The 24,663-nt window shown below is 37.7% G+C and overlaps 1 protein-coding gene across 1 annotated transcript; it reads right to left on the reverse strand.

The window, feature by feature from the left end:
• Nucleotides 1–2,713: 2,713 nt before the first annotated feature.
• Nucleotides 2,714–8,570, reverse strand: LOC110694247 (beta-glucuronosyltransferase GlcAT14A-like). Its single transcript, XM_021871424.1, has 4 exons — nucleotides 7,663–8,570; nucleotides 3,995–4,070; nucleotides 3,788–3,903; nucleotides 2,714–3,706 (listed from the first exon to the last, which is right to left on the reverse strand). The coding sequence occupies exons 1-4, from the start codon at nucleotides 8,168–8,170 to the stop codon at nucleotides 3,192–3,194; spliced, it is 1,215 nt and encodes a 404-aa protein (XP_021727116.1). The 5' UTR covers nucleotides 8,171–8,570; the 3' UTR covers nucleotides 2,714–3,191.
• Between the last annotated feature and the right edge of the window lie 16,093 nt (nucleotides 8,571–24,663).

Below are 24,663 nucleotides of genomic sequence, written 5' to 3' on the forward strand. Positions count from 1 at the left end.
CTGTGTATTCCTTTTATTATGCGCAGGAATTCCGCCACTTACAAGTTGTTTATTTTATACTTTCACGGTTAGCTCCCGTGTTAGTACCCCTTTATTGGGGCAGGTTAGGGGGAAACCCGTTCGATGCGTAATCAAGCTAAATAATTGGAGTAGTTATTGTCTAGTTAAGTGTTGAGTGAATTGTATGCATGTGAACAGGTGCAACAAGGTAAGTTGTGTGTTGATAGGATGAAAGCATGTTAGTGTGTGTTATTACGCTTATGTACTCAGCATTGCTGATTGTGTGTTTGCATATTTATTTGGCCTTGTCTTTACCTTGGCCCTACGACGACCCATTTCTAATGGCGAGTAGTGGGGACAAGTAGAGAGAAGCTTTCAAGTGATGAAGCATATCAAGCATGATAGGTCTGAGCGAAGAGGGTTACATGTTTCATTATTTATTATTTAATGTATTGAATTATTTATGTAATTGTTGACACTAACATTAGTTAATGTTTATATTTACTTTGGTTTTAAAAGGGCCTTTAATGGTTCCAAGTTATTGTTTTAGTGTAAGTTGGTTTTAAAATTTGAGTTGATTTTATTAAACTTTATTTTATTTGAGTTTTTAAAAGATAGTCTTCCGCTGTGTGTCTTTGATATTTGCCTTAGCCGCTTTCACAGTGGCGGTAATGTCTTAGATTTTCCTTTTTCGTATTTTAAAAAGGGCAAAAAATGTATTTTAAAGAAAAGGAATTTCTAGGGTGTTACATAATGTTCATGTACCATACCATGTATGGATCGTGATACTCCATCAGGCCTTGGAAAGGCACACCATCCGCGACGTGCTGCAACCGCTGGTCCCACATGTCAATGAAAGGGGCATGCTGAACTGCCCAGTTCACGTCCCTCTTTCCTCGTCGGTCTGTCCTATGCAACTGGACACTCGTGTCACACGTGGCGGGGACGACCTGACAAAGGCCGAACTGTCACATAACTCTATCGGGGAGGTGAGCCTCCGCTACCTCAAAACAGATGAGGACTGTCATTGCACGCCACTCCATTTGATGATCATGAAGATATGGGGGCGGCATCGACTAGGTCAGGGACGTACGGATCCCATGTCATCTGCATTAACACGCCGTCATTAACATCATAATTAACTTATTGAAACAATGAACGGGGTGTTAAATTAGTTTTTAAAGTGAATTATCACCTGAGACTCGCTTAGTCTGCCGAATGCGTCTCTGTAATACGGCAGACCCCTGGCTGCATGCACACGAGTAAGTCTCCGCACCAGCCAGCTAATTATATATATAATAACGGTGTTCATGAGAAATTAATAGCAAATTAAAACCATATGTGGAAAACTTAACAATAAGTTATGCATACCGGCAACCGTATGCCAAGTCTGGTGGAGGGAGTGGCGGCGTCTCATATGCATGCTCCTGATCGTCTTCCTCCTCCTGGCGTCGACGGCTAGCAGGCCTAGCTGGCATACCAACGTGGATGTGCTCTCAAGCCCATAACTGTAATAAAAAAAAAAACACACAGGTTAAGTCTAGCCACCGTTACGTACGTAATAGGTAGAAAATGGTATGAAAGTAAAGGGCTACCTGAAGCACAATCAAAGGACCGCCGATCTCCCATCTATCTCGCTGGGATGCTCTACAAAGATGTCGATACAAGGTTGCCAGACACGCACTACCCCAGTTGTAGTCACGTATACCCTCCCAGTTGTTCTCTAACAGCTGTAGGTAGATCAACTGTATGTGACTACCACTCTTGTTACTAAATAACGATCCTATCAACATGAACAGGTACGCTCGAGCGTATCTCTGGACGACCCCATCATCAGCATCAGGAGGCAACTCCCCAAATGTCTCTCTTAACCATATGTGTCTAATATCGGTGACCTCAGGCCTCACCCCTAACACCCTCTCAACAAGGCCACGAGGGTCCCGTATAATGGGCCCTGTAACTGCCTACCATGTACTAAGAGCCGTGTAAGTATCGCCACATCTCCGAGCGTGACAGTGGCCTCTCTAACTGGTAGATGGAAGGAGTGAGTCTCCTGTCTCCATCTCTTAACGAGCGCAGTAATTAGCGCTCGGTCTATAGGTGTGAAGGCCATCCTATGAAATCCGCCAAAACCCACAAAAACGATGTAATATAGCACACGCGGGTCGACGACCCAATCTTCCACCACCCTTATAGATCTATAGGTCTACTTTGGGAAATTGTTTCCCTTATAGACTCACTTTGGGAAATTTTTCCCAAAACTACATAGCGTATAACTTTCAGGCACTATAGCATTGGGGTATACCCAAGTTCTAAGATCAAATTACTCGTACTACATTCAAAGGTATGTCGAGCAAGCACATAGGGGCAGCCTTAAATTTGATTATTTCAAGGGCCACCTCTTTCTCTCCAACATAGTGGTTGGCGAATGTCAAGGTTGGTTTCATATATGGCTATCACAAATATTTACTTTGGGACCTGAATAAAACTGTTAGGATTTCAGAAAAATTACTGTCAATTCCGAATTTCCAATGGCACCAAACCTAGTACAATGGGAGTACATGTTGGTAAGCATAAACATCAACCAGTGGTAATTTAAGAAAGCAGAGGGCATATCCAAATTGCAGCGTCACTGCCCCTTACTAGTCCGATAAAATCACAAAGGGTAAAATTAGCAAAGAATAGCATCAACCAATTGAATCAAATGCTAGACTATAAATGAAAAACATCTTATATCAAAATGAAGCAGGATGCAGTGTTGTATCAGAAGAATTAATTAATTAAACATAGGGATAGTAGAAATCTGATACAAGGCCATCAAGAAGAGTCGACCATAAGCCTATTTCAACAACGATATCATACAAAAAAGGTACAAAACGATCATCAGTATGTATACTGCCGCATGATATAGTGACTTCCTAGTTATTTTAGAGACCAGATTACTCTACAATCAATGCTGGCCCCTCCAAGCCACAATGCAGGCTCAAAAGTCCCTATAAAGGGTCGGCCATTCTCCCCCAAATTCCACCAAACTATGAACAATTTGTATACGGAATTAGTACAAACTCCCATCCATATTTGAATCTCAACCACCTCGGTAAGCTGACTAATGTGCACCTGTGATCTCTCATGCTTTGATATAAGTAAAAATACAGAGCCTTCATGTCCCAAAAGAAAATTATCAGTTGCTTTCATTTGCATTGTGTAGACTGTGAGTTAAGGTCATCTATGTAGTTTGTCATAGAATCTGCAAACCTTTTTGCTTGGAGGCCAGGCTTCAAAGAGTTGATATCACCCCACTGCGCACAAGCATCAGTAAACCAACTATCTCGGCCAGAACACCATGACCCTGGAGCAACTCTGTTATGTCTCCGATGAAGTATATTCTCGTCAATCATCGTCAACACTGGATCATCCTTTTGGAATCGGCGTGCAAAAGCAGCTCCACTTTGAATCATCTGATCAAAATCAGATACATTCAGAAAGTGGGGCGCCATTTTCGGAGGACTATCCCATATCATGTATCTCAAATCATTGTTAACAGTTGTGTTTCTGAACTCCGGCGAATTGCATATGACCGAATGAAAATAGCCTTCTTCAGGTAACACCGCATTGTTAAAATACATTAAGATGGTGCGAGGAAGATTATCCCAACCAAAGAGACAAAACTCCAAAAAGGATCGACTCAACATAACCCAGGGAGAGCCTGCAAAAAAGCATATGAATATCAACATAAAAAGTGGGCTTATAAATTTAATAGTGATGGAGGATAGTAAAGAAGAGTTGCCTGTGAAAACTTTGAAAGCAGCAGGTGTAGGCCGCTTTTGTGTTGCAGTAAATATCTGACTTCTTCTAGCTAAATATATTGAAGGGTCCACGATGATAGGCTGAATTCTTTGCTGTCTGCAAAGGAGTGTTTGAAAAAGGTTGCATGAATACAATCAGATCTATTACCACAAATGATGACTTAAGTTTATGAAAAGGGTTTGCCTACTCTTTCCAGCCGAGCTCACTGGTGTGGTCAATGAAATTGAGGTCTCTCCTAGTTGATGAGAATACATGAGCCAAGTCTGTAACAAATAAGTAAGCAGAGACTTTTATCAGCATAATCAATGAGAATGAATGATAGCTACACCATCATAAACAAAACCAGCTTTTTTTTCAGCATAGATAAGCAGTAGCTTAGTTCAAAGTACTCGTCATCCGCACATAATCAGAAGGAAATCAGCAGTTTCTTAGTTCAAAGTACTCGTTATCCGCACATAATCAGAAGGAAATCAGCAGAAAGCATAGCTGGCATATCTACAGAACATGAACACCAACACATACTGATAGTAAAAGGATCACGTGTAATCTATGGCATATAATTTTCTTCACTTCAGATTTAGATGCTTATGCCATAGGCAGATCAACTTTGCTGAGACAGTGACTAAATCATGACATACCATCAAAAAGATCCACAGCACAATGCTCCAACAGAAGTTGGGAGTTGAACACAATTATTTTGCAGCCTCAAGGCTGACCCTGAGCATATTTAAGTTTTTTACTGTGCATAATATTCTAAACTTTATTAATTGTTCACTTAATGTGACATTAAAGGGGGAAGACAAGTTATGAAACACGCTTCAGAGAATAAACATATTCATCCAAGTTTTCCCTTGATCGCTTTAAGGTTCTTTTGCTCATTATCCACTCTATCCACTCCATTCCCCCATCAAATTTCAAAGAAAAATCTAATTGCAGTCCGAAACAATAAACCAGTATAAACATAAAAGACATTATATGACCACTAAGTCTGCAAGCATATTTCCTCAAAAAAAAAAAAAAAAAAAAAAAAAAAAGTCTGCAAGCATTAGATTAAGCCCTTTTAAAAATTATTGATTAAACAAATCAAACACTGCGACATTTTGCCAATTAACAGTTGTATTATTGTAACTATAATATGCTGATTCATTATGCCATGGGAAATAAGCAAGTTTGCTTCTGACTTCTAATTCAAAATATTGCTTCAAATCCCAAGACAAAATTAGAATAATTGAGCAATAATTCTTCATTTTGTGCTATTACCTATTAGAATAGGCAAGGGAAAAAAAAAAGAGAGAGAGAGAGAGAGAATACTGTTAATATGTCCTGCAATTCTACGACGACTATATTTTTCTTCTCTATAGGGGTATCCTATTAAATTGTGATGTTTGATAAAATAAGGTACTACCTCAATCAATTATCATTATCTTCACAACAAGACAAGTGTATAAACTTACCCTTGAAACGATGGGAATGTCTTCACAAGTTACAACAGTTTAAAAAACAATTCATTAGCTACAAAAACCTGCTTGCAAAGATCTATTAACACAGTACTTCAGGATGAAAGCACAAAGATCGGCATGCTGCTGCACAGCAGCTTGTTTTCCTATTACTTGCCCATGACCATTAAATTTGGTTTATTCCAAATTCAGGCAAAGTGATAACCATTGAAATCAATCCACAAATTACTTACAGTACAATTTGGTTGAAACATTATCGAGAAGCTTACCATTCCGAACATAAGCTTATAATGCCACTGAACCCACTAATTCGTCACAGTTCAATGCCAACTCAACATAACTAGGTTATGAGTTCATACTTGTTGCAATAAAACAATTAGGGACTCACACAAACTAAGTTTCTACTAGCAATACTTCATGGATATTGAAAATTATAATATCCTTTATACTCCATGGCCTTTTTGGCTCAAGAAGCCCTAAAGGGAAAAAGGAAATACTATACAAACCCCAAAAGGAATTAAAAACCTCTTCATTCCCTCAATTAAAAAAGTATTACCCTCTCCCAAATAACAATAAGTGCCACAACAATTTATCTCACCAACAAACCCCAAGGCCCCACCACCACAATCTACAAAGCACCTGCTTCTCTGAGCTAAGAAACACAGGACCGCTTTCCCTGAGATATGAAGGACAATGGAAAGAAGCAATCTAGGTGAAATTTTTTTAGTTTAATTCTCCCTCAACAATTACACAAAAATGGACCAGTAGGGAGCAGCATTGATGTTGGTCTCCAAAGCACAAACAACAATTCTCAATCCACTAATTATGGGAAGAAATTCAAATCCTGAATATCTACATGTCTTTGCATACCACAGAATTGTCTTTAAGTTAAAAGGGAAGAGGAGTTTCTATTTGTCACAACTCAAAAGTATATTTTTCCATTGCTGAAACATTCTTCAATCCAAATAAGACCTCAAATTTTTTTTATCACCCAAAGCAAAGAGCTGCAAATCCGGCAATAAACCCAAGTATCTTAAAACAAACATCAAGAGGAATATGTTTCCTTTCCTACAAACCCTCTTGGTTGAACCAGAATATAACTACATTTCGGAAATAACTGAGAAAATAATGCGGGAAGAAACCACATTCATCAGAAAATCACTACTCACAATTTTACTAAGACCATGGAGCATTGTTTCATAAACAAACCTTTTTTCAGAAGAATTCTTTGTTGTGCTGCCACCATCATCTGAACTCACTTTTTCAAATTGAAAACAAATAATCAGCCGGGATAGGGGAGAATCCAATACCCAGCTACCACCGACAAGGAAGTCTAAGGGCGGTGTCCTAGCAGAAGTTTTTCAATGGTACTCTAAACCAAACTTAAACCTCCTAAAATTCGAAAATAATAATTCTTCTAAATGTCAATAAAAGTTCACAAGGTTCATGCTCACATTCAAGTGCAAATAAGAAGAATTCACTTTGGAATAATCAACTAGAAGGCCAAAAGCAATAACAAGTGACCACATATTCTTTACACTCCCTGTAAAACTAGTTCTCTATAATCATATCAGTTTGTCATGAGTAGTTCTATATTTACAACCATGTAAAACACAGCATTGAGAGAGCATGCACAGCATTGAGAGAGCATATACAGCTGACTTTATTAGCCATGACCCACAATTATTGAAAAACATTACAGTTAAAAATTCAATCTTGATCATCCCTGCATATGATTCATAACCAACAAGGATCAACACACAAATTTACCAAACGATAAAATTGTTTCTATGGAAAAATTTGTGACTGAAACAGCTGTTTAATAAAAATCTCATCAGGCAAAAATAAAATGGAAACGACGTGAGTCTCCGCTTTTAAAATATGGAACATGATAACAACACTAGTGGTAACAATGTTTTAAATTTCTTAATCTTATTTAGAAAGTCATTCGCTAAAACCTCCCGGAACCACCACATCTTCCTACATAAGCAAGTGTAGTAACCTTAAAGCAAATCAGGAAACGTAATGTTCACAAACTGACATCCAGGTGACTCGAGTTCTTGCTCTCACCAATATGTAACTAATCTAACAATAATTATCAGCCAACCCACATTGAGATCAAATCACCAAAAGTCGCCAAAAAAGACTAATTCAACTATTCAAGAGTACACCAATTTACAATTAGTTACAATCTATTCTTTTTTTCCACATAAACATACAACTAATTGTACACAAACAAGCCAACAAAGAACAAAAATTGGGCAACATCACCAAGACAGCAATAGTCAATATCCTGCAAGACACCTTCCTCAGATAAACCCACAAAAGAAAATAACAACAATATTGATCAAGTGGGCAAATATTCCTATAAATAGATAATTACCAATAAACCACATACCATCCTGAGTAAGCAACGGATAATCAGAAGCACTCAAAGTGATGAACCAATCCCACCCATCATCCAGCTTCAACAACACAGCAGCAGCTCGAAGCGTAGCCGCTATATTAGTAGCTCCCATGTATGTCAACCATATAGGCTTCCCAATAACTTCCACATTCTCGAAAGCCTGAATCGCCGGCACCGACCTCACAGCAGCAACCAGCCATTCTCTCTCTTCCGCCGATGCCTCAGCAGATAGATGCAACAAATACCAATTCCGGGGGTGGTACACAGCAAGCAATAGTCGTAGAATCTGTCCCTTATCGCCGGCTCCGCCGTAGATATAGTAAGCGAAAGATGGCGGGAATTGCGGTCCTCGGTTGAGGATTGCGGTTGGCTTGTTACTCCAAGAAGTGAAGGCGTATGAAGCGTTGAGCCCAGAAATTGCAGTGAGAAAGAGAAGGAGAGAGACTAACAAAGCGGAGAATAGTGCGAATAACCACTTCTTCCTCTCTGCTGCTCCCATAACAATGGCGATTTTGCAGTTCGTAGTTTTATCATATGTTAGAAACTGATTGAAAACCTAGATGAAATTCCGTTGATTTTCTGTGAATTTGCGATGATTAAGCTTGAAATTGATGAGAATTTGCTGGATCTGCTTCGCATTTGCCGTCAATTTTGATGGAATTTTACGCCGATTGATGATTCAGGGAATTTGGAAACTGTGCTGAGAGTGAAATTTTGCGAACAATTGAATTGAACGAAAAAGGGGGAAGAAATCAAGAAATTGAATTGATTTAGAAAGATTTGAATTTGATCTGATGATGAAGGAGGAAAAATTGAAGTTAGGTTAGGGTTTGACGAGAAAATTGAGTTTGATTTGATTTAATTTGGAAATTCAAAGTCGTTTGGAATTTCGATATGTGTACTGGTTTCACGTTTTGAACAGCTGTTGGATTTTAATGGAGGAGAGTGCAGACCACGCATACTTGCTTCTTTTGCTTGATTTTTCACGTTTTCAAACCCTGTGTTTGAGTTAGGTCCTGTTCGACAAAATTAGCAATAAATTGATAATCGATTACTTTTAATATTTTTTAAGTACAGTATCTTATAGCATTTGGAACAATGGCTAAATGGCAACCATTTGGAGTGAATGTTGATTACATATTCTCAATTGTCATACTAGTAATATATTAGATTTCATGCTACTTCTCTTTATCGATGGCTTGTATACCAATCGTTAGTTTTTCCATAACTATTTAAGTGTATCACTAGCTTGTGCACAAAGTTTTATGCAAGTTAAATAGAGTGAATATTTTAATGTGTACACAGTCAAGGAGACGACTGTTGCGGGTTTGTGGTTGAAATTGGAGTCACTTTATATGACAAAGAGCATGACCAACCGTATACTACTCAAATCTAGACTCCAAATCTAGAAGGTAAACTGCTTAAGTCTTATTTAAATTAATTCTTCTCTATTATTATGGATTTGCAAATCATCGATGTTGAGATCGATAATGAGGATATTACTATTAGGTTGTTGTGTTCTTTACTGCCTTAATATAAGCACTTTCGAAATACTTTGTTATATGGTAGAGATGATTTGAGTTTGGAAGATCGATGTTAAGGATGCCTTAACACAGAGAAATTAATTGACAATAAATTGGTTAATAAATTTTATAATTCTACTCAAACTAATTTTAGGGTCATATCAAAGTCAAGTGTTGGAAATTGAAGAAGAAGAATGAGGAGTCCAATGAGGACAAATCCGCAAAAATTGCCAACTCCGACCTTGATGATGATTTTGCACTTTAGGGTTACGTGCTTCGGGGTAGTGGTTTCTACGATCTCTTCATGATAAGTGTCATTTTGAGATCTGTTAGTGAAACGAGAAACCGTGTGGATTTTGGTATGGTGTTTATGATAGATTGCTTTTGATTTTTTTTGTTAGTAATAAAGTAGCAATCTTGGTTATGCATTAGAATTTGTTCAAGTTATGCTATTTCTTATTTCAATTTTGATACTATTATGTTTTGTTAGTAATTGCAATTTAGAAATTCTTGATGTAATTTCTATTTTCAGGAATTGCTTAAGTTTTAGTTTGTTTTTTGAGATGAAGAAGTGTTCGAATAGATTTTGGTCAATTTTAATAAGCATGCTTTGGTGTTGGGACATTATACCCTCAATCTAGGCCATGTGATGGTTTTGTCACTTTTGTACAGAATTTTATTTATGTTCGGAGACGCACCGATTCACAAGTTATGGAAGATGTCCGTTTTGTTGATTGCTTAATGTGAGTAGGCTTATGGAGTTTTGTTTAAGGTGGAGGTTTTACATTGTCTTATGAGCATTACTTCTTGGTTTTTTGGTTCAAGGTGTAATTACCTTGTTTGGTCGATTTTCAAGTCAAGGTGGAAATTTGTGAAATTGTGACTCGAAATCTAGTAGAGCTGACTTTAAATGCAAAAATCTCTCAAACTATATGTGATTTTGAGGTGATTCAAGTTGGAGTTGATAGTTAGTTTCAAGAGATTTCCAAGGGTCATATGCCCAATTCTGTTAAGAAACGAAAAAGTTATAAGCGTTTTACAAAGACCGGACAAAGCTAGAATGTTGCTGACGAAGTGCTCGACTAGGCACGTCCATGCCAAAAGGGGACACGTCCGTGTCTGGATAAGTAGAGCGTTTTTTGGGGTCCGTTTTAAGCTTGTGTGTTTTATGGAAAATTTCCTAAAATTATATTTCTTCTATGAAGGCTATTTGAGTTTTACTTGGGGAATAGTTTAGGGTTTTATTAGGGTTTTCTTATGGTATAAAAGAACCCTTTAAATGATCAATCATATCACACCTGACCTTGACACCTTAGAGAGCCATTAAGATTTAAGACTCCTTGTATTATTGTTTTGTTCTTTCTCCATTATAGTGAAGAAGCTCTCGATTTTCCCCACCCGTAGATGTAGGTTTAATTTGAACTAATCACGTAAATCCTTGTATTATTTGTTTATTTTCTTTATTGCTTTTCTCGTTCTAAATTTTCATTGACTTGTTCCGCATTAATTAAACTCAATTACAACCTTATTCCTAACAACAACAATAATGGGAAAATTTTGCATCAAATTTTGATATATGCTATTATTAATATGATTTTTAAGAGTAGAGAAATAAGTATATACATATATGTATTTTACAAAATTTGTACAAAGAAAGCATGTATATGTTACCAGAATATTTGTTTTTTCAAAAATTGAATTTTTTTTTTTACCAAAACATGGATGGAACAAAAAAAATAGAATGATAATATCATAGTAATCTTGGATAATAATATTATTTTGATAAATCACCTTATCTATGTTCATTATTTAAGAAAATGCCTAAATAATGTATATAAGGTATGTAAAATATCCTAGTTCATTGTATATGGAAAAAAAAATGGATTATTATAATAATTTTCATTAAGATTTGACCCAAAAAAAATAGAAAAAAGGAAAAATTACTTTAAATAATACCACCTTTCACCCGTCCGCTAAAAACAAGTCGACCTTTTGATTATCTCTAAATAATACGACCTTTACCTAGTATCCGCTTTAAACAAGTTATTTTACCTACAGCCTGAATGACCGGTTAATAATTTTTTTTTTTTTTTTATAAATTATTTTAACAATTTAATTATCTCTTAATTAAAATTTTAATTATAATTAACAATTAAAATCAAATAAATACCCGACCACAAATTATATTTTTTCCACTTCCAAAACAAAAAATTTAATGCTTGATTAAATTATAAAATCAAATATATGCGATGATGCACAGCGCGAGTGCCAACCTAGACGATCTTAATTTTCCCAGAAATATCATCATCAGATCATGTCTGAAGATCAAGAACAACAAAATTCTATCATCATCAAATCTACCTGTCCAATTAGCTGGAAGCTTTACCAAAATCCCTTTTTTATTCCTACTAATCCCATTATTACTCATTTTGGTAGTAATAATAACAATGATATTAATAGTATTAATCCCCTGAAACTTAAACCCAAGCAACTTCAGCGGAAATACAGTGCTTCAGCCAAGTTTCTGCATCACTCAGATCTGAAGACGAGCAATACAAAAACCCAGATTGTTGAACTGCAGTCCGAATTGGAATTGGAGCGGACACGGAGAAGGGGAAGGGGAGAGCGGCGGTTTTTGAGGCAGGGGAAGGGAATCGGGGTCTGGGAAAGGGGTGGGTTTCGTGGTGGCTGACGGAATTATGGTCTTAAGGTGATGGTGGTTTAAGCGGCAGAGGAAGAGGAGGCGGCGGTTTTTGAGGCTAGGAAAAGGAAAAGGGAAAAGGGTGGGTTTCAGGGCGGCTGCCGGAATTAGGGTATCGGGGTGGTGGTGGTTTAAGGAGCAGGGAAGGGGAGGGGGCAATTATCGGGGGCTAGGGAAGGGAATCGGGGTCTAAGAAGGATAAGGGGTGGGTTTTGGGGTGCTTGGGTGGGTTATAGGGTGGTTGACGGAATTAGGGTCTTGGGGTAGTGGTGGTGGTTGCTGGTGGTGGGGTTGTGTGGTAGTTTCGGGTTGTGGGGGTTGGGTGAGGTGGGCAGTGGTGGTCGAAATGGAAGGGGCGGTTCTGGTGGTGGGGACGGGGTGAGGGTGCGCCGGAGTATTGTAATGGTGGTGGAGATGGGGTGGTTTAAGTGGGTGGACCATTAAAATGGGTAAGGAGGATGAAAGAAGGTGGGGGAATTTTTTTTTAAAAAGTAAAATAATAAAATAATAATCTTTTAAAAATTAAAAACATTAAATAAATTTTTTTAAAATATTATATTTTCAGACCAATAATATGATGACACGTGTCCATATAACTATTAATCAGGTTACCAACATGTTACAACTTGTTTAAAACGGATAATAGATAAAGGTGGTATTATTTAGAGATAATTAAAGATCGACTTGTTTTTAGCGGACGGGTGAAAGGTGATATTAGTTAAAGCAATTTTTCCTAGAAAAAATGAAGGAAATATTTTTGTCTAGGAGATGACATGTGTAAATCATAAATTTTCTTTTAGTATATAATAATAGTTAGTTAGAGTCATTGATTGCATACTTAATCTAGTAATAAAAGATTGAAAATGAATGCCCATGAGATTTTCTTAATTAATTGATTCTAAAATCAATTATAGCATCTAATAGAATCTTATTATTGTAGATACAATTAATGCAACACCCTCAAAATTCGAGTCTTTTAAAACAATAAGAGTAATTTTTTTACCTTTCAAAACCCAACCATCGAACCTTGGGAGTGTTACTACTACACTTATTTTCCATAGAAAACAAATGCAAATCAAAACAAAATACCATTTTATAAACTAAGTGATCTGAGTGGCGGCTAAATAAAATAGTCATTACATCCAAACTGTAAAACATTTTAAATAAAGTGAATAAAAGGAAAATTAATAAGTTTGGAAGTAAACTAAATTGTCTTAGTTACGTGATTATTCTAACGTCTCCTCACACGTAACCGAATACCCTCTTACCAACCTGCAAAATAAATCAGAAACAAGGAAAGAGAGAAAACTCCCAAAATCAGATAAACTGAGTAATTCCAACTCCATCCCGTAAAATAAATAATTTTAGTTTGAAAAACATTTTACACAACACTGTTCCATCGACATTATAATTCTAAGCCAAAATCAAATTGTCACATAACAATTTATTACTTTAGTTACTAAAAGGGAAAGAGAACGCCAATAAGCCAGGACTAGTCCCTGTCACCACCTATTTTACAAAGGGTCGCGCGTAACCCCAAATGGCCATAAATTAAAACAGAATGTCCCTAGTGTGCACACCCCTCACTAATACCCATTGATCAGGAGGAAGACTAAACAGCAAAATACGATAATTTAAACCAACTAGTAGCAGCCATAACTACTAGTGGGCAACCTGTTCTTCACCTTTTCGGGTTTCATTTCCCTTCTTAATTTTAATGTACATTTAATAGATTAAATTGTCCAATTACATTGCACACAAGTATTGCACAAACCAATTTAATCCCAAGTAACAATGTTTCAATTTCAGTATTATTAGAACATAGTCATTCTACATGACATATTAGTTACAACTCGTTTCCCAATAGGCCTTGGAGACCATCAATCACATACAATCACTCATCCAACTCCCAAGATTTTAATTATTAAAAAAAAAAAAAACTCATACGATACCAATTAATCAAATTCTCGAAAATACTATACTAGTACACAATTATAGAAAACTAGTATATAATATGATTCCATAATATCATACAGTAACACACTCAGATCATCACATATAATTACATAAGCACATATTTGGCATACAATAATTCAAAACGATTTCCTAACGAGATTCTAAAGATGATGGATATTGAAAATTACCTTGAATTGCGCGTAAATCTTAAGGTAAGTAACCTCCGAAACGTTCACTTAGTAGCCTCCGCCTACAAATAAACAGATAATAATACTAAATTAGTAATACTATACATTACGCCTCCAAACTTTGTTTACATATATATTATGAAAGAATTTTTTTTTTTTTTGAAGAAAATGAAACCAAAAGAAAATCAGTAACTAAGATTGGTAGTATTCCTCTCTCTCCTATTTTCATTGAAGTCAGCTTATCTTTTACAGTTATCTAACTCTTGTAATCACAAGGTATGGAATTCCACCACCATATATATGGAATTGCAACCAACAAATCATAAATGATAACTTGTTCCCTCCCTTCGCCCCTTTATTATTATTATTATTATTATTGTTATTATTATTATTGTTATTATTATTATTATTATTATTATTATTATTATTTTTAAGAAAATAGGATATATACTAAGAATAGTTTGATGAATTTGGCAAATTTCAGAAGAAGGGTATGCTAATACAGCAACGGTGTTGACGATAATTGACGGTAAGGGTTGAAGCTATGGTGGTCTAATATTGAGATATAACAATGGAGACAAGCAACAGATTCAATTTGAGTGCCAACAGGTCGGGTTCGTCAATGGAGTTACAGGTTGAACGACGGAAGGAGTTAAAAATTACTAGCTGTAAGATTATGTTGAAGCTTAATTGGCTAGTTAAAGTCATCAAAATAAAGAAGGGACTATGAGTTAATTGAGCTCTCATACCTATCAATTTGGCTTACAATTAATTTAATGGAGATGAAGGGTGGAAGAAGAAGCAGAGTATGTAGTTGTTTTTGTGCCCCCCTTTCTCACGGTCAGGCAATTTATAAGGTGGAATTGGGGTGAGATTAAGGTTTGAGATAGATAGATTGATGTAACTAACTATGATAAGATTAAAATTCAAATTTTTAGATAAAATTAGTTTTCAAAAGGAATGGGATTGAATCACACGCTAAAATCAGTTTCTGGAAATTATCCAAAATTAATTTTTTTTTTAATAACAAATTCCGAAAATAAAAATAAATAAATAATAATTATTAGAATTTTTACTATAACATATAATTTTGAAAATAATTATAAATTTAAAAGTTTGTACTAGAAAAATCGTTGATTAAATATACTCAAAAATTTGGGGTATTACATCTACTCCCCCTAAAACGAAAGTTCGTCCTCGAACTTTAAAGTTAGCTCTCAAAATAAGGCTCACACGATGACAAAGGCTATGTTAGTATTACATTCTACCCCCCTTTAAGAGTTTCGGCCTCGAAACTTAGCGTACCTGTTAAAAAAGTTCTGGGTAGCGCTTTTGCATATCATGCTCGGTTTCCCAAGTTGCTTCTTCAGAATTCTAATTAGACCATAGCACTTTAACTAACTTTACCGCGTTATTTCGGGTATTTCTCGTTTTGGTATCAAGAATTTTCACGGGGCGCTCTTCGAAAGTTAAGGTCTCATCTAGCTCACTAAGTCTTGGGTTGTATAACATGGGTAGAGTCATGAACATACTTTCGGAGTTGGGAAACATGAAAAACATTGTGAACATTGGCTAACTCCATGGGTAAGGCTAGTTGGTATGCCACCTCTCCAACTCTCTTTAATACCTCCTACGACCCAATGTATCTAAGACTTAGTTTCCCTTTCCTACCAAACCGCATGACTCTCTTGGTAGGTGAAACCTTAAGTAAAGCCTTTTCCCAGACTTCAAATTCCACTATCCTCCTATTCTGGTCTGCATAAAACCTTTGTTAATCCTAAGTTGCCTCCATGTTTGCCTGGATAAGCCTAACTTCCTTCGTTGTTTCTTCAATCATTTCTGGCCCAAAGTCAAAGACTCACTAATATTACTCCAACATAAGGGACTTCTACATTTCCTTCCATACAACGCTTCATAAGGTGCCATTCCTATGCTCGCATGATAACTATTATTATATGAGAATTCGATCATAGGTAGTCTTTCGTCCCACGATCCACCAAAGTCCATCACACAAGCTCTTAACATGTCCTCCATGGTCTGAATTGTTCTCTCTGTTTGTCCATCTATAGTAGGGTGAAACGTTGTGCTAAACTTCAGGATAATGCCAAATGCTTGCTGAAACATTTCCCAGAACTTTGATAAAAATCTGGGATTTCTATCTGAAATGATATCTTTAGAAACTCCATGTAGCCTCATAATTTCTTTCACATAGGCGTCTGCCAACTGATTCACATTCCAAGTGTCCTTTATTGCTATGAATCTTGCTGTCTTCGTTAAACGATCAGCTATGACCCAAATAGCATTCTTTGTTGCCCTTGTAAGCGGTAATCCCATCATAAAATCCATAGAGATAGGCTCCCACTTCCATCCTGGCACATCTAACGATTGCAGCTTCCCTCCATGTCTCATATGTTGTATCTTCACTTTCTGACATGTAAGACACTTTTCCACAAACTCGGCTACTTCACGCTTCATGTTTGCCCACCAGAAATGTTGCTTAAGATCTTTATAGAGCTTATCTCCTCCCGGTTGTACAGAGTACGGGGTGTTGTGAGCTTCTTCTAAAATCTTACTTTTGAGGTCTTCATCTTTAGGAATACACCATCTCCCTTGTATTTCACTGTTCCACTATCATCGACATCAAACTCAGTTGTTGCTCCTTCTTCTTTCATCTGTCTCACCTTGGTCAACCACTCATCGAATATTTTCTTCTCACGAATCTCATCATATATGGTAGGTTTGACTAACATTGCATTTAACTGAGCGTTACCTGGCCATACTCCATCACTTCCAAGTTCAACTTCCTAAATTCTTCACAACGTTCCTTGGCTAAAACCATCAAGTTCACTGTATGACTTGTCTTCCTACTCAAAGCATTAGCTATCTTGTTCGCCTTTCCTTCGTGATATAAAATATCTAGGTTGTTATCGGTTAACACCTCGAGCCATCTCCTTTGTATCATGTTCAAATGACTCTGTGTGAATATGTATTTAAGACTCTTATGGTCCGTATACACCTTAAATCTCACACCATACAAGTAGTGTCTCCAAATCTTGAGAGTAAACACCACAACTCCTAGCTCCAAATCATGAGTAGGGTAATTCAGTTCATGCTGCTTGAGCTGCCTTGATGCATAAGCTACAACCTTCCTATGTTGCATAAGTACACACCCAAAGCCATTCTTAGATGCGTCACTATAAACTTCAAACCGTTCAGTCCCTGATGGTAAGGTTAAAACTGGTGCTGAGGTGAGTCTTCGCTTCAATTCTTGGAAAGATTGCTCACACTTCTCATCCCACTAGAACTTAGTAGTTTTCTTCATCAAATTTGTTATGGGTTGAGCTATCCTCGAAAATTCTTGCACGAATCTCCTATAGTATCTAGTAAGCCCTCCTTACTTCAGTCACACTTGTTGGTCTTGGCCAATCAGAAACTGCTCGGATCTTAGATGGGTCCACCGCAACTCCTTCCTTTGAGATCACATGGCCTAGAAATGCTACCTTCTCTAGCAAAAATTCACATTTTGAAAATTTGGCATACAACTTATTTTCTCTAAGAATCTCCAACACTTTTCTTAGATGTCCTTCGTGCTCTTCTCTATCCCTCGAGTACACCAAAATGTCGTCTATGAACACCACCACAAGCTTATCCAAATATGACTGAAAAGTTCTGTTCATGAGATCCATAAAAGCTGCCGGTGCATTAGTGAGTCCAAAAGGCATAACAGTGAACTCATAATGTCCGTATCTCGTGAGAAAAGCAGTCTTTGGTATATCTTCCTCAGCAATCCTCAACTGATGGTATCTTGTCCTCAAGTCCATCTTTGAAAAGATCCAAGCACCTTTAAGCCGATCAAACAAGTCCTCAATCCTGGACAATGGATATTTGTTCTTTATAATGACATTATTCAACTCCCGATAGTCAATACACAACCTTAAGGTTCCGTCCTTCTTCCTCACAAACAAAATTGGTGCTCCCCACGGTGAGACACTTGGCCTTATATAACCCTTATCCAACAACTCTTCCAACCGTACCTTCAACTCTTTCATCTCAGTTGGTGCCATTCTATATGGTGCCTTAAAAATAGCTCTAGTCCCAGGCAGTAAGTCTATTTTGAAATCCATCTCCCTTATTGGTGGCATTGCTGGGATTTCATCTGGAAACACATCTTGGAACACTCTCACCACTGGAATGTGATCTATGGAGTTCTCTTCTACACTCACATCTTGCACATGGCATAAATATATATGGTAGCCCTTTCAGATATAAGAATGGAAAGTCATGGCAGACACAATATTGATCCCTGATTTTGACACAACTCCCTGTTAAGAGATTCTATTCCCCCTTGTTCCCCTAAGGGACACCTTTTGGGTATGACACTCAATTTTAGCCTTGTAGTTGCTAAGCCAATCCATTCCCAATATTACATCAAAGTCAGTTAAGTTAAACTGAATAAGGTTTGCAAGCAACTCAGTTCCAGCAATGTTAACTAGAATTCCTTGGTATATGGATTTGCAAGGAACTACCTCCCCATATGGAATTATTATGTTGGTTTTACACAAAGATGAAGGTTTTAAAGCATGTTTATTCACAAAAGAAGTGGCTACAAAAGAATGAGATGCCCCAGAATAAAAAAGTAAGTAGGCAGGTTTTGAGTTCACGAGAAAAGTACCCGTCACCATGTTAGCATTGGAGTCAATCTCGCTCTGGTTCATGACATAGATTCTTCCATTTTTGGTCCTATAATTGCCATTGTGGTTGCTTCCTCTGCCATTGTTGTTGTTCTGGCCATTCCCTCCTTAAGCATTACCATTTTGGCCCTGAGAATTGTTGTTATTGAAGCGGTTGTTGTAGTTTGAGTTCCTCCCATAACCACCTCCATTATTGTCGTTGTTGTTACCTTGCCTCTGAGCTTGATTATTGCCATCCTGCTTCTTTGGACACTCAAATTTCTTGCGACCAACCTCCCCACATTCAAAGCAAGTAAGCAAATCTCCATTGCAGTTGCGTCTTGGATGACTCTTGTCACATTTACGACATGGTCGATTGCGAGATCCTTGCTGATTCTATTGTCCCTAGCCCCGGTGGTTATTGCTTTGATTGTTGTTATTACAGCCTCCCTGCTGACCATTTCCACCATTCCCATTGTTATTACCCCCAAGGCGGTCTCTTATCATATCCTTGATGGTTCGATGAGCTCTCACCATTCCCCTTCCTCTCGTGCCTATCCTTGACCTCCTGCTCACGCTTCAAAATCCTTTCGATATTGCAAGCTCTATCATAGGCCTCCTTATAGGTAGCAGCAGTACCAGCCCCAATCACCTTATTTTGGATCCTAAAAGTCAATCCATCTTCAAACTTCTAGGCCTTGGATCTTTCGTCAGGCACAACATTAGGACTAAACCTAGCATACTCATTAAATTTCTCAGTATACTCATGCACACTCATACCAGCATTTTAGTTAAACCTACTAAACTCGCTGTACTTCTGTCTCTTGATATGCTCAGGAAAGAAACGATCCCTGATTGCTTTCTTAAAAGCCTCCCAGTTAAAGTTCTGTTGAGCTCTTATAATGGCTCCTTCATTTTCCCACCAAATATCAGCAGCCTCACGTAAATAGAAAGTGGCTTGGTCCACCTTCTGAGCATTAGGGGTACCAACAACAGTAAAAATCTTGTCAAAGTCACGTACCCAGCTCTCAACCAACATGGGATCTTCCTTACCTATGAATAGTGGAGGTTTCAATGCAACAAGTTTCTTAGCCATGGCAGCTTGAGGGTCATTGTCATTGTTGCTGTGGTTGTTGTTGTTCAGGTGGTTTTGCAACAACATTCCAAGGCTCTGGTTCATTTGCTCAAGAGCTCTCAACCTTGCAGTAAGTTGTTCAAGAGTCTCAGCCATTTGTACAGTTCTTCTCTAACGAGACCTAGTGTAAACATTGTAATTTTGCATACACAATCTGCACAATTTCAACACTGGTGTTACCACCATACACATTTTAACACAATTTATTTAGATTGTGTGAATTGCAATTAAATTAACAACCACATTCTTTCATGTAACACATTATTAGTACAAGTAGACAAGAATTAAGCAATTATTAAATCTCAATAACATTCATAGAGTCGGCCAATCTCCAAAACAAATAATGCATCAACTTAGCATTAGACTATATATTCGTGCATTGCTTTTGTGATCCCACTATAATCCAACCCAGTCATTACTATACTTGACTAAAGTAAGCACAAGAAAATAAGAGCTTTGTTTTATATAAATACAATAGATATAAAAATGAAATGATACTACTTTATTGAGTTAATTAATAAACATAAAATGACAAATCATAAATATGTTTATCGAAAATTATTTCATTGCAAAACCAAGAGAGAATGAAATCATCTTTAAAATAACACACTAGCTAGTGCTAATTAGTTCAATAAACTACTAGTTACAAATAAACCAAAACTATACTATAATTTCTAATCATAAGAAACTAGCTTTTATTTGTAAAAGTATTATAAAATTTTAAACTAAATAAGCTAAATGCCCTTAAAAAAAATAAAAAATTCAACCATCATTTCCCCCCTAACTCTCACGAGCTTCATTTTCCTGAGGCTCCTCCTCCTCATCATCATCCAAGTTATAGTCAAATTTCCGCTTGGCTTTCATCATTGCCTTCTCAAGGTATTCCACAATAGGGATCCATCTTTCATTATAATAGTATTTATCATTTAGTTCACCTTCAATGTATAAATCAGCATACTTCTTCTTAAGTTGAGAATAGGGTCCCCTCACACGGAGTGTGTGTAAAAAAACTTGATATCGTCTCTCTGGAGCGAGGTAATCGAATTGGCCCTCAAGTACATTGTAATGAAAATGTTCAATGCAAAGATTCAAACGGTAGACATAACGTCAAATGTCTTCATTATATTTCATACGAATCATATAGGGAGAATCAGGTAATATAATTGTACTCTTCCTAGCACTCGACTTTCTTGCAGTTTTATGTTCTCGTACCATCATCTAATAAAAGAAAATAAATAACCACATCGTAAGTACTTAATAGAAGTACTATAAAACACATAGATCCCTTATCGTGATTCCCATACTCACGGCTTTCCTAAGCTTAAATTAATTTACAAAACTTATATATACAAGATTTAAACCTAAGTCTTTAATTTAGTTCATTTTACTCCCTAAATTTTGAAAAACCTTGGCTCTGATACCAATTTGCAACACCCCCAAAATTCTAGTCTTTTAAAACAATAAGAGTAATCTTTTTACCTTTCAAAACCCAACCATCGAACCTTAGGAGTGTTACTACTACACTTATTTTCCATAGAATAAAAATTCAAAGCAAAACAAAATAACATTTTATAAACTAAGTGATCTGAGTGGCGGGTAAATAAAATAGTCATTACATCCAAACTGTAAAACATTTTAAATAAAGTGAATAAAAGGAAAATTAATAAGTTCGGAAGTAAACTAAATTGTCTTAGCTACGTGATTATTCTAACATCTCCTCATATGTAATTGAGTACCCTCTTACCAACCTGCAAAATAAATCAGAAACAAGGAAAGAGAGAAAGCTCCCAAAAGTAAAATAAATAATTTTAGTTTGAAAAACATTTTACACAACACAGTTCCATCGACATTATAATACTAAGCCAAAATCAAATTGTCACATAACAATTTATTACTTTAGTTAAGAAAGGGAAAGAGAACGTCAATAAGCCAGGACTAGTCCCTGTCACCACCTACTTTACAAAGGGTCGTGCGTAACCCCAAATGGCCATAAATTAAAACAGAATGTCCTTAGTGTGCACACCCCTCACTAATACCCAAAGTCCGGCAATGTCGAGGCGGCAAGGCAAGGAATTAGCGGCGGCGGCGGCGGAGGGAAGGAGGTCTCATGTACGGTGGAAAGGTAGGTTTTTTTCCGTTTAAAAAAAATAAAAATAAAAAACCGGCTAAGGCAAGGCGGGGCGCCTGGGGAGGACGCCACGACGGTGGTGGTGGCGCCAGAACCACGGCCATGGTGTCTGGATCTGGCGCCGCCACCACCGGAATAGCGTCCTAGCTAGGCGCCTCCACCACCGGTCTGGCGTCCTAGCCAGGCGCCGCCACCCATCGGCTGGCGTCCTAGACACGCGCCCCGTTTTTTGTTTTTTTTTTTTTGAAAATCATAATTTTTTCTTTGAAAATTGGAATTTTTTTTGTTTTTTGTTTTTTTAAGTAATTATTTTTTGGTTTTTTTTTTTTAAAATCTGTTTTTTTTTATTTTTTTTATTTTGTTTATTTTTTTGAAAATCATAATTTTTTTATATTTTTGTTTTTTGTTTTTTTTTTCAGTAATTTTTTTTTTGAAATTAAAATTTTGTTTGTGTTTTATGTTTTTTTTTTAAGTATTTTTCAATTTTGTTGTATTTTTTTTTACGTTTATACTTCATTTACATTTCTTAGTATGTTTGTTTTGTACAATTTTTTTTTTAATATTTGTTATTGCAATTTGTTAGTATGTTTTTTTGTTTAGTTGATATATTTTCGTTTAGGTTATTTTTTTTTTCTTTTATGTTTATATAAATTTTGTATGTGTTGTTTTTTTTTTTGTATATTTTATTTAGTAATTTATTTTAAGTGTTATGTTAATTTCTTTTGAAGTTAGTTTGCTAGTTATTTTTCTTACAATTTTTTTAATGTGTATACATTTTTGGTAGTTTGCTAGATTTGGTTTTTAGTAGATATTTTTCTTATAATTTTTTTTAATGTGTATACATTTTTTAATTTTTTGAAGGTGTCGCATTTTCGTCATGGTGCGGGGAAGAATCTAGACCTTATTAGGTCTGGAAACTACTCGATGGAGAGCTCGGGGCCCAGACATCTTAGATCCCGTGGTATTTCGGCCTCGGCTCGTAAAGAACGGGTTCACCATCGGGATGAGGATGATGATGATGATGATGATGATGATGATGATGAGGAGGAGGAGGAGGAGGACGCATATGAGGATGTGGGCGATGGGAGTGGACCATATGATGATTACGGTCCACTCAGTCAGAGGCTAGATGACATGTACGAGACGCATAGGGTAGATGTGCGTGAAGGTAGGGATGGTAGGTTTGTCAGTAGATCTGGCACATCATCTGCGTCCACCGTGTCTGGGGCAAGAAGAAAACGGTCGAGGACCGTTAATGATTCTTGGGTGGTTAAAGGTGCGGTGCTTGAGGGGCCTGTAGATAGGAGTGTGATTCCTAGCTTTCTAGGATACATGACTACCCGTATCTGGGAGGACCAGGAGAGGGGTTTGGTGACGGGCATTTTGAAATGCCAAACCCAGGAAAAGACTTGTAGCGTTTTTAGCAGATGGGCTGAGGCTTGGCCGGTGGAGAGCGAGATGTTCAACCGACTGCAGGGCACTGAGGTGAATCATCTTCCTGCCACCATGCACGATAAGATTGATTGGACGCTGATCACGGCTTTCGTTGAGCGATGGCAGCCGGATACGAACTCTTTCCACCTTTCATTCGGTGAGATGAAGATCATGTTGCATGACGTCGAGGCCATTCTTGGGATTCGCGCAGAGGGTAAACGCCTTTCTGTTGTGATTGATGCGGATCAGGCAGATTTGCTGGCAGAGCTGTTGGCGGTGGATAGGGCTGCGCTGTACACCGGGGCGCTTGGTGTTTGGGACCACGGCGGTGTGAAGATCGCATCCGTCTTGCAGCGTTGTTTGCACCCCGGTTCACGTAGGACGCACGATGCACAACTGACTGCTTATGTTTTTCTTCTCCTCGGGTGTACCTTGTTTCCGGATAAGAGCGGGCTCAGGCCACGCGACATAGTTGATGCGTGTGAGCCGGACAGTGTTGGTCAGTTTTCTTGGGGGTCGGCTACGTTGGCGTATCTTTATCGCCAACAAGGATTTTCGAGTCGGGCTGACGCGGTAGGTATCACTGGATGTCTGACTTTATTGCAGACCTAGATATACGAGTATTTTCCTACATTTCGACCACACCGTGACCTGGTTCCTATTGGTGATGGGATGCCCCGTGCCTGTGCGTGGAGTTCGCGGTTGGAGAAGAAGTATGTTGACCGCCTCCGATCGATACAGTTATCGCTTGACAGGATGTCCCCCTTAGAGGTAAAGTGTATAAATTATTTCAAAATTTGTACTGTAATGCATTTATTATATGAATCTTACTAATTTGAAACCTTTTTTGCAGGTGAACTGGATGCCTTTCGGCCATAACCCTAGTAATAGGGTACCCAGGACCCTCTACACGGGACTCATACAGTATCGTGAGATCGTGGAGGCGTACATGCCCCAGCGCTGTCTTCGCCAGCTTGGGTTCGTCCAAGTTGTCCCTCCTCCACCGCCATGGCCGAGTAAGGCGGTCCGATCTACGTCGTCGAAGGAGTACGTCGTCCAATGGCCGGATAGCATGATTGCCACGTGGGAGAAGTTCCTGATGGTTGCCCGCTTATGGACTGCGGAGCTGCAGAGGCCGCCTACTGGGGTGCCTCCCATGTGTGACCAGCACTACATGGAATGGTACAACCGGTATTCGCACCCGAGGTTGATTAGAGACCTCGACCATGGCGACGACGCCGATGATCATGATATGCC

This window comes from Chenopodium quinoa, unplaced genomic scaffold, assembly GCF_001683475.1.
Source record: "Chenopodium quinoa cultivar QQ74 unplaced genomic scaffold, ASM168347v1, whole genome shotgun sequence".
NCBI classification, from domain to species: domain Eukaryota; kingdom Viridiplantae; phylum Streptophyta; class Magnoliopsida; order Caryophyllales; family Amaranthaceae; genus Chenopodium; species Chenopodium quinoa.